This window comes from Trichinella spiralis, assembly GCF_000181795.1.
Source record: "Trichinella spiralis strain ISS 195 chromosome Unknown Scfld8, whole genome shotgun sequence".
NCBI classification, from domain to species: Eukaryota; Metazoa; Nematoda; class Enoplea; order Trichinellida; family Trichinellidae; genus Trichinella; species Trichinella spiralis.
The window spans coordinates 598073-614624 of NW_003526947.1; the positions used below are offsets into that span (position 1 = coordinate 598073).

Here is a 16552-nt window from a genome sequence, read left to right on the forward strand (position 1 = left end):
TCACTACGGTCCACTTGTTACCATTATATGGATGTTTCAAAATTTAAATACAAGTGGTATGTGTGATGCGAAGGATGAAAATGAGCTTTAATGGATGATGTTCAAACATTACGCACAACAATGACGCAACGCATAGAGCGGTCAGTTGAACAACAAGATGTGCATTTTCTCAGTTTTTGAAGCTATTTTTATGCTCAAATGGAGAGCGTGTTATCCTGGCTTTTCATTATAAAACTTTACGACCGTGCTCTCTTTTGGCTCACGCTGAACGTGTTTAGCAATGGGAGAATTTTCCATTTGTCTGGCTGGATCTGTCTGTCTGTCTCTCTCTTTTTTTCGCCCACGTTGCGGGTAATTGGAAAAAAAGAACTCAGTGTCAGCCAATAACTGCAGTGCAATCAACGGCATAATCCCTGATTGAGCTGTCCAGGATACTTCAGCCAATAGCTCATCTCAGACAAATGCACCAATCGGATAAAAAATCAACGCCACTGATGTCTGTATCATTGAATTTACTCTCTTGTGAAGTGCAGGTATTCATTGCAGTAAGTGAAAGCAGTCAGCACACATTCATTCAGAGTTAAAGTTGACGCCTGCTGGCATATTTGTAAAATTATAGCATATCATAAAGTTCTGCTTCATTACTTTTTTAAATTTTTACTCAAAATTAAAACAGTCGCAGTTCAACTTAAAAGTAGGTACAATTTGTTGGTTACTGTAAATAATTGTTCATTCCCATTCCTGTTTTGCTTTCAAATTGCATCGCTTGCAATGTGAAAACGAAGTAAGTGCTGTCTCGTTTTCTAATGTTGTTCTTTACTTGTATGCTGGAAAAAGAGGCGGCTTAATTGTAAAATACTTTTGGCCAAAATCATGAACCACACACATCTTATTTCTTCAGCATCTGTTAGCAGCAGTTTGTAATTAATTACTTTTAGGCATAGATATGAAATCAGATGAACTGTCACAATTTAATTTAGCATTATTTAGTGTTTTATTTGAAATCATTGACTGTATAAAAATGATAAATTTTCTAATAATTATTTAATCTCTGCTAAGGAGAGAAGATTCAGAAACAGCACAGTGGTTTTTATGTTATTTGTTTAGTCAAATTTAGTTCAAAAGCCCTCTACAGTCCCTCTATATACTGACGCTGGGTATCCAACGCTGGCCAGCCAGCTAAAATCACAATCAGTCATTAGTGACAAATGTCGCGCAGCAAGCCTATCAGCCTTCAGCTGATCAAATAAACAAAGTCAGAATACAGAGCGAAGTTCTTAAAAGTAAACTGAAACTGCATCAAATTGCTAACAAATAAAAATACACTTTTTCCACGGTTATGTACAACCTCAGCCATTATAATTTCATTTTTTGCTAAAAATTTGTCTTGAAAATAATTTCTCTACAACAAAAAATACAAAGAGAAACATCAACATGCGCAAAAAACCGAACACCAAGCTGTCGTCCACGGCAAGGAGCATTAAGTGAAAAATAAAAATACAACAAAATCTGAATGAAACCTCTTCGCCCGATAACTACTTTTCACACTGCCTTCTTGTGATGCATAATGCCGTTGGTTGCGCGTAAGAGCCAGCAGAAAATTTGAAATAAAAAAAAGAACTTTCGTGCTGACTTACTTATATGCGTTGGATTTTCAACGATGAAATAAATCACCAATTATTTTAAACAAATCAAACTTCATTAATAAAGCAATATAAAAAATCACATTGCAAAACAGTATGAGTAAATAATATGATGCAGTAGTAATTAATGTAAAATAGTTGGATAATGCCTATAAACAGTAAGGAAAAATACAGTACAGTGCAGTCAGTACTGGACAGTATATGCAAATACTAAAACAACACGCTCTGAAAAGCAGCACTGCTAAGAGCAGCGTTAAAACATACTCAACTGTCAGAGGGTGGATCCATTTTACGACTAAGGAAGTATCAGTGAAGCACGAGGAAAAAAAGTTTTTTTTCCCAAGATCAAAATTAATTACAAATGCACAATTATTAAAAAAAATATTACGCAACAGCGAACCGAGGCACCACATCAAGTAAGAAATAAACAAGTACTTCGCCCTTTGGAAAAAACCAATAGAAGCCAAGTAAAAAAAGTAAATAAAAAAAATTTTTTTCAACGTGAAAATTAAGAAGAATTTCCTAAGAATGGTACAGCACAAGATAAAATTTTCAGATGAATGCAAAAATACGATACTATTGTAGAGTACAACGTATAAATGTTAACAAACATCGAAAATAGGATGAAAATCATGAAAGCTTGTCTCACGCCTTTATGGGATATAAATGAGGCGAACAGCGCAAAGAAGAAGAAGAAGAAGAAGAAAAGGAAAAAAGTATTGCTTACCAAATTGTAAATAAAGATAAAAACAAAACTAAATAAAGCATCGTTCAAATATGTCGCTAAGGGGACAATTTTTCTTCTTTTTCATTCTTTCTGTACATTTTTCTGTTGTTGTTGTTGTTCGTCTTGGTTGGTTACTGTAACATCAGATTTGAAGCAGTCTACTTCGGTTTGATGCCAGAAACGGGCGAAGTTGGCGATTTAATAGTTTTCGATCCACCGCAACTTCTTGAATTGGTAGTAGAAGGGACAGTGTTAGCAAAAGCAGAAGTGCTACTACTACCACCACCACCACCAGTGGCAGCAGCAGCAGTAGTACCACCGGTTTTCGATTTCAACGTATGACGGATCCCACCGAACAGTTTATTCTTGGACGATCTAGGCGATGCTGCGTCAGACGTTCCCTCTTTGGCGCCGGCAATCAAATGTCCAGAACGCATAGGAAGCATGTGACTCTTTTTAGTTGTCTCCACGACACTTCCTTCGGCGTTGCTGGCACGACGTAAAGCGGAAGCATTGCTGGCAGAATTTGGCACTACCAAATTTGAATTCTGCGAACGTGACCGACAGCAAGCATTCAACATTCCACGTGCAGGAGATTCTTCAGAAAAATCACCGGACGATGAAACATTCAAACGACCATTACCACTAGCACCACCACCACCACCACCACCAATACTAGAACTGGTGGTCAATTCAGCAGTAACCTCTTCTTTACTGTCGCTATAAATAAAATAAAATAAAACGAAAATGAAAAGAAAATTAAATATCAAGCGTACTTACTCTTTGCTCAAACCTTTCTGATATGCAATCGGATGCTGAAGTGCTTTCAAAAAATTCATCTGCGTGTCCAACAGTTGCTTGATACAACTGACCCATTGCTCTTTTTCACCCGGATTAGCTTGTACAACGGTATCGACTTGATTGGCAGGATCTTTATTTTTCAAAATGAACCTCAACGGTTCACCGGGAACATCACTTTCCAAGCCCAATTTGTTGATCTAGAGAATAATAAATAAATTAAACAATAAAATATCTACAGTGCGAGCTGTGGATTACCATGATGTGGGTTTTGTAGATATAGTTTGGACAGCCAAACTCTTTCTTGGACGGAATGCAGTCAGCAATGATCAGCGACTGTTCGAACAGGAAAACCCGACGCTCTTTCGGCTTGAACAATTGCGGTGACGGATTATCCGACACAAGCAACGTTCCCTGTGGTGGAGTACAATTTAAAAATGTAAAAATAAACAGTAAGTTAGTTAATAAACCAATCCCTCAGGAGTAGAATTGACTGATTTTTTTCGCTAGTAAATTTCACTCGTTGTCGCTCTTACGCATTCATTATTCTATACTGGATTCTTATCAATGGAAAAATAAAAAAATTTTTAATCGCTGTATTTTTAAAAATTATATACATTCTAAATGTATTTATATAGCTTTGTTTTAGTGAATGAATGAAAGTACACTTGGTAACTAACAACAAAATTCGTTCGCACTGAAATTGGCCTGATATCGAAATGGCACGTTGATCAAAAATTTCAACCACGAGAGATGAAATGAAAGGACGGATACCTCTGCTTAAAGAGGGGAAGTGTGTTGTTGTATACCACCAATCCCTTACAATATCACTTGCATATCACATTAAAATACTCTACCCGGGACATCACGTAAAGTGGAGTTTGTAACGGGAAAACTGTACAACAAGAGCAGAATGTCAACCTATAAACAACAATACCTGGTGCAACAGCTTTCCCTGAGAAGTAATTTTTCCATCAAAGCCTTGCAATCGTCCAACGTGCATCATATTATCACAAGCCTTTGGCACGACAAGCATCACCTGCAATGCTTTGTTCAGGACGGTCGTATCTTCATTAGCTCGGGCTGTGTACTTGACAATATCCTACAAGAGAAAAGATCCAAGTCACATATACAAGTGCAAAAATTTCGCATGGAAATTTTCTCATCCAAATCCACCTTCAACAACAACTGATATTTCATAATACGCTGCACTGGTTTGATCAGCAGGTCAGTCAAAGTGAGACGATGGCCAAGTTTTTGTTTGATATCCTATTCGAAATGGAAAAAATAAACAAATACACAAACTGTATGTGGGATGAAAATTAATCGAAATACTTACATTAAAGAAGGATTCGTATTCGGAAACTAAAAATTCCGACTTGGGCTTGTTCTGACAATAAACAACATACATGTGCAAACGACGCTCCTGCAAAAACAAAATCCATTTTGAAATTTTTTCTCATAAGTATTTTTTTCTTCAAACTGAATTTACATATTTAACGAAAGCTCTACCGGCCGCTTCGTAATCTTCAAGACATTTTTCAATCTCTTTCGAGAATATGCTTAATAAAAAAATAATAAATAAAAAAACGATCCGACAATAATTATCAATGTATTCACTTTTTATGAAATTCATAAATTTGTTGTATATTCGCAAACACAATACGTTCTTTCCCTTTCATATCTTCCGGTAGTTCCATCGATTCAATGGTGGTAATGTAACCCTGAAAATTTATTTTTTAAAATTAAATCGTAAATTTATAAAATATATCGTATCAAACTCACTTCAACAATGCTACCCAAATCTTTGACGTAGTCACGCTCTGTTTCTACCAGCTCTTGTAAAACATACCTGTTTAAAAGAAGAAAGCGAAAATATGCAAAGTAAAAGAAGTGCAGTAATAAAATATTTTTTTTTCAAATTGAATTACAGATTGAAGCAATCGCTGATATTAATATAATTTCATCAATTTGAACAATGATAATTTTCGTACAAAATTAATGCGTATAATGCAAAATGAAGGCAACACGAGCTGTAGTGAAAAGTGTGCAGGCATAACGATCGACGTACGGTTTGAGTTCTTTTAATGTTCAAATGGACTCTTGAGATTACGATCGATCACCTTTGAACAGAAGAAGACGGCCCTTTTCACTTGAATCTGAAGAATATCCTTCACCATCTTATCGCATGTTGCCCAACAGTATATATATATCACATAATATCACACGTCGTTTCTAGACTTTTCAGTTACAATTTCCGCCATAACGCTCTTGTGAAAAACTGTCATTTCAGAAACCATTGCCATGAATAATAATATGAACAGCAAACAGAAACGTTGTTTGTGCCACAAGGATAAATGAGATTCGCCAAATTTTAACATTTGTCAAAAAAGCTGACATATACACACGGTATTTGAAAGAAAATAATTAAAAAAAAATATTTTCCATACATGGAATATGGAATAGTTGAATGACGATTATCAAACAATACAACAGAGTGGAATAGCATTTTACAAAATTAAATTACTTGTAATAAACATATTCATCATCACGTGCAAAAATGTCGGAAAATAAAACAGAGCAGAACGTACGTACCTTCGTTTTTCTATAGCTTGTTGTTGTTCGGATATTTCCGTCGTACGTGTTCCATTGGCGGATAATGATGGTTCAGATTTTTCCGACTCCAACGAGCCGGCGGCGGCGGTCTGATTAGCCAAAGCCGATGATGACAGGCACGTCTGTGATGATGACTGATCATCCGCACACTGAAATAAATTATCAAATTTGCAAAACCAAAAAAGAAAATTTTCAAAAACATTCACAAAATAATATTAATAATTCAATAAATGTAAAAATTATAATTATTTTTTCTCTTCCATTTACCAATTGAAGACGATCCATTTTGGAAATCACACCACCAGAAGACAGCAGCAGTTCTTCACCCGCGCTGCTTCCGCTGCTCGTCGTGACGGACCCCGTTATCTGTTTATCAAACAAAAAAATAAACCATCAACACAAGAAACAATCCATGATGAATTAATTAATTTCATTTGCAACATGAAATTTTTATTAATAATCAATTTAAAGAAAAAATAATAATTAAAAATTGAAATAATTATATTATTAGCAGTAATGACAAACGACGACAACTAGCAGTATTTTTGTATGGTGTATACTGGGTGGTTCCGGTGTGAAAAATAGCAAAAAATAATGTTTTGAAAAAAGTTGTCAAAATAAATAAACAAGCACGAGGAGTGAAGTGAAAAAGTAGTTTTTTGTGATATTTTACTGAGATTAACGAAATAAAATTTAGAATAACAACTAATAAATCAAATTGAACACGATCGAATTTAAACGAATCCGATCGACTGATTTTTCACTGTGGTAGAATTATTTGAAATAAAATTATTAATTAACACAAATTAACTTTTAAGGAAGCGAACTGCCACATGACATTGATATATGTACAATATCTACATACACACAACAAAAAGAACAACAACAACAAGTATATGAATAAATCTGAATAATAACGTGAGAAATGCTGCAAAATAAAATTAAATCATCCCTCTTCTATTGCGTAAAAAAGAATAAATAATAAATTTACAATGAACTATTTGTTTACCGGATGGATACATACAAAACACAATTGGTTGTGTTGTTCTGTTTATTATTTGCTCATATATAAATCAATAAGAAATCATTTCAAGAAAAGCACAAAAGAGGATTTGAATCGATTCGATTTTGTTTCTCATTGTCCATTATTGATTGTCCATGTCGACTTGATTTTGTCACTATTTTCTCATCTACCTCTCTCTCTCTCTCTCTGCGTCTACACAATTAATCAAACATTTGACAATTAATTAAATTTCAGTAATGAATTCATCCCCACCATCGACAACAACACCTCATTCAATGAATATATAACAAAAATAATAAAAAAAATCTTTTTACCATTAAAACATCCGGATAATTTTTTAATAATAACAACTGCATGCAATAACAAATAAAACGAAACAAACCGAACCGAATTTTATACATTTATTATTATTATTATAAATGTGCACAATTATCACAATTTAAAAATCAAAGAAATACAAATTGTTAAAAGAAATGGGTTAAATTTTTATTCCATAAATATTTAGATATTTTACTCACAATATTTATAATAATAATGAGTAAAAAAGAGAACACTGATCACACTCCAATCATCTCTATTTGGATTTTACAAAACAAAACAACAATAATTATAATTTACATAAGTGATCGATGGAAGTTAATGACCACCATTTTTTTTACTACACGGACAATCTGTTATAAGAAAAATATATATATATAATCACCAAAGAAAATAATCATTGATCATTCATAAAAATAAATCAATTGAAACAAGCGAATATTTATTTGAAATCCATCCTACTTGTCCAGATACAATATCAATTGTTTAATAATTGAGCAACTTTATTTAGCAAAACCAAACAAATCGAATATTACATTACATTACATTTACATGCATCTTGTATACAATTTTTATATACTTACAGAATTATTGTTGCTTGTGTTGTTGTTGCTGTTATAATTGCTGCTGTTGGATTGCTTTTGTTGATCGTTGGCAGCAATCAACTTTTCAGATGCAAGTGATTCCATCGGCGGTGGTATGACAATATCTTGGGGCAAAGTAAGATCTTCGTCAACCACGTTCGGAGCCAATTCGGCTGCAATTATCTCGCTGCGTACTACTGTCGGTGCTCGACTCAACAACGACGACGGACGACAATTCAACGGTGCTAATGAACCTGGGAACGCAGCTCCAGGGGTCACTTCCTTAAACCAACAGATAAGGTAAATATACAACAATGATGACAAACTGTTATGAATGAATTTAAAAAAATGTATATTTATTTATTTATTTATTTATATAAAATATTATATTAATATATTGCACATGTACGCGCACACGCACACGTTATTTGCTATCGCGGTTCATTTATGAAACCACTTTACACATTTACAACAAAATACCCTCAACAACAACATTCTGTCAATGTTGTCTTGTCTTCTACATATGCATGCTCACTTTCACAATTGGAATTGAACCGTAAATTTTTTTCCTATACTTCTTCAATTGAAATATTTCACTGACAGTTAACCAACTTGTAAAAACTTTACAAACAATTAATTAACAAGTAAAGAACGACAGTATATTTCAATAATAAACAGCAACAACATATACATATAAATATATATGTGTGTGTGTGTTGATAATTTTAAATTAATTCAGTGGCCAAAAACTGTAAGAAAAAAGGAATAACGTGTCTTAACATTATTCACCAGCTGATAAACACACACTAGATCCGGTTAAATCAACAAGTATGAACCGAAAAATCACCGATCAACAATAGAACAGTGATCGAAAAGAAAAAATGGAAAGCATTTTTTTCGTCATTCTACTAATAATAACATAATGAACTACATTCGTCGAATAGAATTCAACTAATAATAAAATTCTCTATTATTCATTCATCAATGGTTATGCTTGGCAGAATTTTGAATGTAAATCAGATGATAAAATTTTTCCCAATCTTCCAATGTCAGAAGATCAACTGATGTGTGTGTGTGTGTGAGCAACGTGAACAATAGATCAGTTGGTTTATTCATTTCAGTATGAATTTAATCAGTTGTCCAAGTCAAACACTTTTGCAAATTTGCAGTGAAAGCAAAAAAAATAAAACAACAAGCAAGCAAAGAGCAGCGTTTGAAAAAATTTTTCTAAAAATAAAACTTTTTCTTTTCAACTGAATATGAATAAACATCGCATAACGACGATGCGTAAAAATTAATCAAGTTCTCAAAATTCCAATCTACAGTATGACTAAGGTAGGGAAATATTCAAAAAAATAGAAAAAAAACCACTACCTACCCACGTTGAATAAAAAGATCGTTTCGAATGATACGAAAATAAATCGAACTGCCTGCCACCATGCGCACGTGACTGTGATTATATTTTTTTTCTTTTTCAAATCTTTTTCCTACATTGTGAAGCGAAAAAGAAAAAGAAAAAACACACGACAACAACAAAGAAACACTGCAGACGAGAGAAAAAATGTGGGAGATAAAAATTGAATTTTGTTCCACAGACACCACAGACAACCCCCATGTGAAAAAATGGATAAGAGAGAAAAAAAAGTGTGCGTGTTGGGGAATGTTTTCGGTGGAAAATGAAATGCCTACCAACAACAATCACAAGCGAAGAAGAAAATTTGAGAATAGAAAATAAAAAACAACAACAACAACAACAAAATATTATTACGATTTTTCCAAAAAGGGTAAAAATTGCCAACACCGCGATCCTGGTCTTGTAATAATCCTGTTATGATGATAATAACTTGAACATTGAAAAAAAAAGATGTAAACTTTAAAAAATGGGATATTTTGTTTTTTTGTTGAAAAGTAGCAAAAGTAAAAGTAGTAAGTAGTAAAAGTGGAAGTGAAAATGTGTTGTTGTGTCGAAATGAGCGTTAAAATATTGATTTGTAAGAAAAGTGAAAGTTGCAACCGCGCAACAAAGCGACCATTTTCCTCCCAGTTATAGCCGCCACCGCGCGCGCTTATTACAAACCTCTTCTCTGCCCGCTTTGCCCGCCGTTACCAACTTTGTTCCGCTTCTTCGAAAAATGCCATTATCCATCTCTCGGCCGAACGTATTCCTTCCATTTTACACGACACTTGAGAAAATTGTCCAATCCAATCCAATCCAACTGCTTGCTGCCATAATGCGTGTATAGTCAGTCAATTGCGACGCGAATCAATATCCCCCATTCATTATACCAAAGCAGCAATCATCAGATTGTCATGAAACTAGCAAACTACTACAATCCCCCCCCCCCAACATCATAGTTAACAAAACGACCAGTCGAAACAGAAAAATCCCCCCCCCCCATCTATACGTACGTTTGACAGACGCCTATTGGGAAGAGAAAAAAAAACAAAACATGCAGCATCAGTTGAAAAATTCATTGTCATTGTTGTATTCATGAAATTTTTCAAAAAATAATGATTTACAAATCAATAAATAGAAAATATGAGAAAAGAGGGAAACAAAAATTGAGAATATTTCTCTTTATGCTTCTTTTTTTTTCTTGTTTTGTCGTTTATGTTGTTTAAAAATCAAATTTCTTCAAATAACATTGCAAGTAGAAAAGCTAGAGAAAAATGTACAAACAATAAATAAATAATTACGCGATTTATAAACTTCACAAACACTTACGTCAGCATGAATAGAATATGTCATATGTGGGGATAGCAACGGTTAATTATACATATATATTGAACGCACACACGGAACACGTACACGTTGACAAATAAAAGAAAGAAGCAAGAAAGAGTTGAAGTGAATTGTAATTAATTAATTAATTAATTAATATCGTGAGAAAAATTACAAGCAACCAGCAAAACAAAGCAAAAACCGTGTGACAACAATGATCCGAATACCAACATGATATACATATATATATATATATATCTGATCATGTGACCACTACTATCACTAACTATTACTACTACTACTACTACTTCTGCGATAGTGAAATGATGATGATATAATAGAAAATATGAAAATTTGATGGTAATGGTGGTGGTGGTGGTGGTATTGGACGAGCAATTTAAATGAATTTAACGCAATCAGAGAAGGAGAGAAAGGGAGAGAGAGAGCGTCTGCAATTGACAATAGTAGAATATGAAATTGAATTGTTATCACCAACAACGGTCACTAACGACAACAAATCTCAAAACAGCACATTCGCACAAGAGCACAGATCACGAATCCCCAAAGATTTAGCCGAAGAAGAATTATTGGACAAATATGAAATAAAATGATCCAAATAATAATAATAATTTCGTCGACAAAACTAAACGTTGAACAACAACAACAACAAAGAATACATTTGAAAAATGTAGTAATAAAATCAAACAAATTTTCAACAAATCAATCAACAAAACAAAAAAGGTATAAATTTGAATAAATTTTACAATAATAATAACTATTATTATATACCACCTAGATGTGAAAAAAATAAAGTGGAAAGTGAAAATCTGTTCATTTAAAAAATACGATTCATAGATAAAGTTGACGTTGACGATATACATATATATATGAAAAAAGAAAAAAAAATGAAAAAAAAATCACAATCGTGATCAGTAGAAATAAATTTAAAATAAAATGAAATACAACACTGGCCCAGTTTGGTCAACTGATAAATAATAATAATAATTGCCAGTGTACATATATAACATATTTGACCATTTTTCAACTGTCTTTCACCAATTTTTATTCTTTCCAATTCGACTCAATTCAATTCAATTTGACTTTTTAATTTATTCCGCAATACTACTTAATCTCTTTTTCATCATCTCATCACAAGGAAAATAAGAGAGAGAGGGAGAGAGGGAGAGTATTGTTGAAATTAATTAATAAAAATAAATTTATACTGACATTGCACAAGAAATTATTAATCTAATCGAAATTAAAAAGTAACACAAAAAAACAGACAAATTAATATACAACAAGCATATCATCTGTAGAGATAAGTTGCTGGTGCTGATGTTGATTAGCATAAAGTGATCAAATGTTGTTGTTGCTGTTCAAATGCAATAGCAACATGAAGAAAAATGTACACACAAACAGACAGAAAGGGGACATGTACAGAGTAGTGAAGAATAAGTTAAGATCGTATATATATATATATTATAGAATGGATGGGCAAGGAAGGAGTTTTGAGAGATAAGAAGAAAGAAAAGATAAAAAAAAAGAAGAAAAATGATTCTCCCCCCAACCCAACCCAACCCAACCCCAACCCCCTTCACCACCACCATCACCACTCAACTACTGAAACTGAATTGTGTAAAATCAATAACAACATAACGGAGAATGATGAAACGAACGAGAATAAAGTGAGCGAAAACGCCAACCAAGCTTTCGCCTGGTTGGGCTAAAAAGCAGGCGCCAGAAAAGATTTCACGCCAATCAATAATAAATATATAAAGCCAAAATGCAAATACTACATCAGCAGCAGCAGCAGCAGCAGCAATTCACTCACGTACGTCAATTCTTCTCTCTCCCTCTCTCCACTAAACACAACTTTCTCTCGCCAAAACAAACTTACACTTCATTCAAATAAAAAAAAACAATAAATAATATACACATACATACATCTTGATGTGTTTAAATATTATTCTACTTCATCTCGTTTTTTTTTTCTTCTTAGCCTTTCTCCATATGCAAAATTAATAACCACAATACAAACAACTTTTTTCAACTCTTGGAAAAAATAAAACATCAAAAATGCAACCAACGATCAAAAAAAAAAAACTATTCCTCTGAAATGTGAAAAATACCCATTACAAATAAAATAAACAATGATCGAATCTTCTCACTTTGAACAGTTAATATTTAATGTTCGTTTTTCTTTTTAAATAATATAATTAAAATTTTACAAAATATTCACAAAATTTTTCAAATAACAACAAAATTGTGCAAAATATCAATAATTATTACCAATGAAAATGCAAAAAAAAAGAAAAGAAAAAAACGAATTTTTTTTCAACGCTATTATGAAATTTCCACAAATTGCCAACTTGCCACCGATCGATACTGACAGTGAAAATTGGAAACGAAATAATCATATTAAATAAATAACTCGCACACACATACACACACAGAGAGAGAGAGAGAGAGAGAGGGACGTTCGAAGAAAATTTTTCAACGCATTATTATTATTTTACGTCATTTCAGCAGTCAGGTCAGTCAAAAATTGACGAGAAAAAATATGCATATAAAACAGAAGAAACAATGCAGACCAACTAGCAGCGAAATCCTCTTTGAAAATCAACTTTTGTGTGGTGTGTATGATAAAAAATAAAAAAAATACTAATAATAAAGAGAAAAATTGCCACCCACAATCGATGACGATGCATTTTCTCGATCAATGCTTCGAACGTACAATGCAACAAACAGTATATTAAATTAAGCAAAAACGAAAAAAAGAATGCCCAAAGAAATGACGTAATTATGAAATGACGCATTTCACAGATTCCACACACACACACAGAGAGAGAAAGAGAGAAAGATTCGTACATACATACATACATACATATATGTATGTGTAAATGTGATGAATTTATTTATTTAATGATTTAAAAAAAATTTTTTTTTAATTGTTAAAATTCACAACGTAAAGTTTTAATTTGGAATAAATTAATGCATAAAAATATTGTTGTTCCACTTACCTGACTGGTTCCACCATTCAACGAATTCGACTGTTGTTCAGCAGCAGCAGCAGCAGAAGCAACAGCAGCAGTGCTATTTTTCCTCGAATCGGACTTGCTCGAACAGAGGCTGCCCGAATTGAACTGGTGTCGAACAAGACGCCGCTGAGAACTCAACGAAAACCACTTTCTGAAACAATAAATAAATAATTAATTAATTAATTTTTTGAAATAAAACAAATCATGAATAAAAACAAAAATGTTCAACACTGATCAGCTGTTCAGAGCAATGTGATCAATTTGCAAAAAGCCTTTTTGCACACAAACAAACAACACCACCACCACCACAGCACCTCTCGTTCATTCACAGCACAGCAAAGCAGAACATATTTCAACTTTTCAAATTCAAATATCATTTCTGTCGTTGTTTTTTTGTTTTAACTTTTTCATCTTCCAAATTTCATGACTATACAACGACAAACACATTTCACTGCTAACTGATAATCAAACTACCCGAAACAAACAAACATAAATATTTTATCATTGAAATTATACTGTCGCAAAAAAGATAAACACATAATACCATTTTGATTTGTTAAATTTCAAACCACAATTAATACAGTCTGATTTGAACGAGCAATATGCTTTTCAATTTTACAATCCACTGCACAAACAAAGTTACGTTTGTTAAGAAAAATAAATTAGCACACGAACACACACACACACACATATTAGAATATACGCACAAGAGGATCAATTCAATATAGAAGAAGTGAATACTACTACGTTACTTTTTTTTTGTATAAATTGCTATTATCAATTGGACGTGCAAAAGTAGAATGGAATCGCAAGAATCAAATTGTAAATTATGCAACAGAACTGGAGAGTGTGACAGACAACGACAACTCAGTCGCGAGGAAATGTTGCAGAACAACAGTAAGACAATTTGACAAGCAGGCACGAGAAAAGATAAGAAAGTCTGTTTATTTATATTCTTTCCTCTTCTCGTTGTGGGTTGAAATGGGAAAAATAAAAAAGAAAAACAACTACATTCCATTGTTAAATTTAAACTTTAAAAAAAATTTTTTGTTCTTCAACTGAAAAAATATCAGTTTCAGTCAAATGGAATAGAAATTGTTCTATAAAAAGTTCCTAATAAAATAATCAAACAGAACGTGGGTGCAACAACAACAACAAGTAAAAAATGACACGAAAAAAAAAATAAATAAATAAAAATACGTTCTCGTCGTTCACCAAATGCGAAACAGCTGCTCAGCAGCAGAAGATATTCAAAAATAGTACACGGAATTCTATCAAATTTCTGAAAACTCAAAACTAAGCCACTTGAAATTGACAATGAAACGAAAAAAATTGAAAAAAAACTTATTATAAAAATTGTTTGTAGATCGATTTTTGACTAATGGAGATAGATTCTGATGCGATATAATGGTGAATTTTGAGCGTGAGAAAAGTTTTCACAAAGTCAGTCAGAGCAAGTAATTGACGATGAAAAATTTGAAAGAAGAAAAAAAAAACAAATGTGCTGCACAACAACTGAACAAACGAGTGAGTGAACGATGTCGATATTTGAATAAAGAATAATAATAATAATATAATAAAATTGTCGTGGAACACAAATTTGAACATAGTGGCCTTTTTTGAACGAAAGCTGCTACCACTACCACCAACCACTACTACTACTACTACTACTACTACTAAGTACTCTGCATCATTTCAAAGCATCACACAAATTGATCAATTTGATTTTACCAAAAATTGATCAAAATGATTCAAAGCTCCACCAGTTGCTGTTACTGAGAAAGAAAGAGGATGAAGAAAAAAAAACATTTTTCATTAATGACAAGGAAATTAATTTCTCGTTCATCAACTTTTGGAAATGAGTGGAAATGTTGCCAAGCGACCAACCGACCAATCTCTTGACAATTTTCACATTTTCCGCTAGATTCTCGGTCAAAAAAATAAAAAAATAGTGCTTAACACTGCAATATATACTGCCCCCTCAGTTGGCGACATTCCACTGCTCACTACGCATTTACGATAAAACGCAGAAAAACAAGTTTCACTCGTAAAAATAAAATAATAAAATCAATATATATATATATATATATATATATATATGTATGGTGTGTATGTAAGGGGAGGGGGAGGGGATATGAAAAATAAAAAAGTTGATAAAGTAAAGAAAAAAAAACAACCAAACAGAACAAGCAACAAGAGCAACAGCAGAAAACAAAATAGCTGCGAGTGAATGCAATTGCTGAATTAAAGAAAGCTTAAAATACACGTTGATTGTGTTCTATTAAAGTTCAATAAATTAATACATCGGATGCAAGTTAAAGCATACGTATTTTTCTGGTAAATAAATAAATAAATAAATAAATAACCCCCTCTGGTAGTGATTGAAAATAAAATCAACCGCTTTTAACAGTTTTAATGGATATAGCTAGTTAATTGATTTTGTTAAACGATAAAAATGCGTGATGCATCTATCTCATCGTCGCCGTCGTCGTCGTCGTCGTGCAGTAATAATAATAATAAGAATAATAATAATAATATTCTAAAGGACAACTTGACGACAAAATGACAAATGAAAAAAAAAATCAAACTTAAACTAATTTATCCAAACAAATTGTGTATATTTCGAAAAATGTTCAAATGAAAAATGTAAAGAAAAAAAAATAAAGAAGAATTCAATCAAAAATTGAACATAATAATAATAATAATAGAAAAAAGTAATTTAAAATATAATATGCATGCATTGATTATTAATAATAATGATAATTTTTTACTCGCCTCAAATTTTTACGCTTCATTTGTTCAACGTTTTCAGTTTCAATTTTTTCTTCTTCTTCTTCTTCTTCACTTTCTTCTTCTTCGTCGTTGTCGTCGTCGTTCTCGATTGTAATTTTCCTTTTTTCAACTATCGCCGCTGCTGCGCCTGTGAGAGTAAAATTGAAAAATGAACAAATTCACAAGAGACATGCTTAATAAAATGCTAATCATTAAAAAAAAATTGAAAGTATCCCGACGACTGTAATTGTTCATCATTGCAGAATACGCACAAATTTTTCCAAAAAACAAATACAAAACAAACAAACAA

The 16552-nt window shown here is 32.6% G+C and overlaps 3 protein-coding genes across 3 annotated transcripts; 1 reads left to right on the plus strand and 2 right to left on the minus strand.

Annotated features, from left to right (window-relative positions):
* Positions 1 to 2398: 2398 nt before the first annotated feature.
* Tsp_10394 (putative RhoGEF domain protein) lies at positions 2399 to 6218 on the minus strand. The gene is given in 14 exon segments (XM_003372785.1): positions 2399 to 2504; positions 2533 to 3090; positions 3151 to 3368; positions 3427 to 3582; positions 4021 to 4089; positions 4106 to 4270; positions 4345 to 4437; positions 4508 to 4594; positions 4661 to 4730; positions 4789 to 4892; positions 4954 to 5020; positions 5764 to 5933; positions 6052 to 6150; positions 6192 to 6218. 14 exon segments carry the CDS (start codon positions 6216 to 6218, stop codon positions 2399 to 2401), a joined length of 1989 nt encoding a protein of 662 aa, XP_003372833.1.
* Positions 6219 to 7444: 1226 nt separating this feature from the next.
* Positions 7445 to 8205, minus strand: Tsp_10395 (hypothetical protein). The gene is made up of 3 exons (XM_003372786.1): positions 8191 to 8205; positions 7707 to 7992; positions 7445 to 7479 (listed from the first exon to the last, which is right to left on the minus strand). Exons 1-3 carry the CDS (start codon positions 8203 to 8205, stop codon positions 7445 to 7447), a joined length of 336 nt encoding a protein of 111 aa, XP_003372834.1.
* Positions 8206 to 9386: 1181 nt separating this feature from the next.
* On the plus strand, positions 9387 to 9953 carry Tsp_10396 (hypothetical protein). The gene is made up of 2 exons (XM_003372787.1): positions 9387 to 9526; positions 9707 to 9953. The coding sequence occupies exons 1-2, from the start codon at positions 9387 to 9389 to the stop codon at positions 9951 to 9953; spliced, it is 387 nt and encodes a 128-aa protein (XP_003372835.1).
* The last annotated feature ends 6599 nt before the right edge of the window (positions 9954 to 16552 follow it).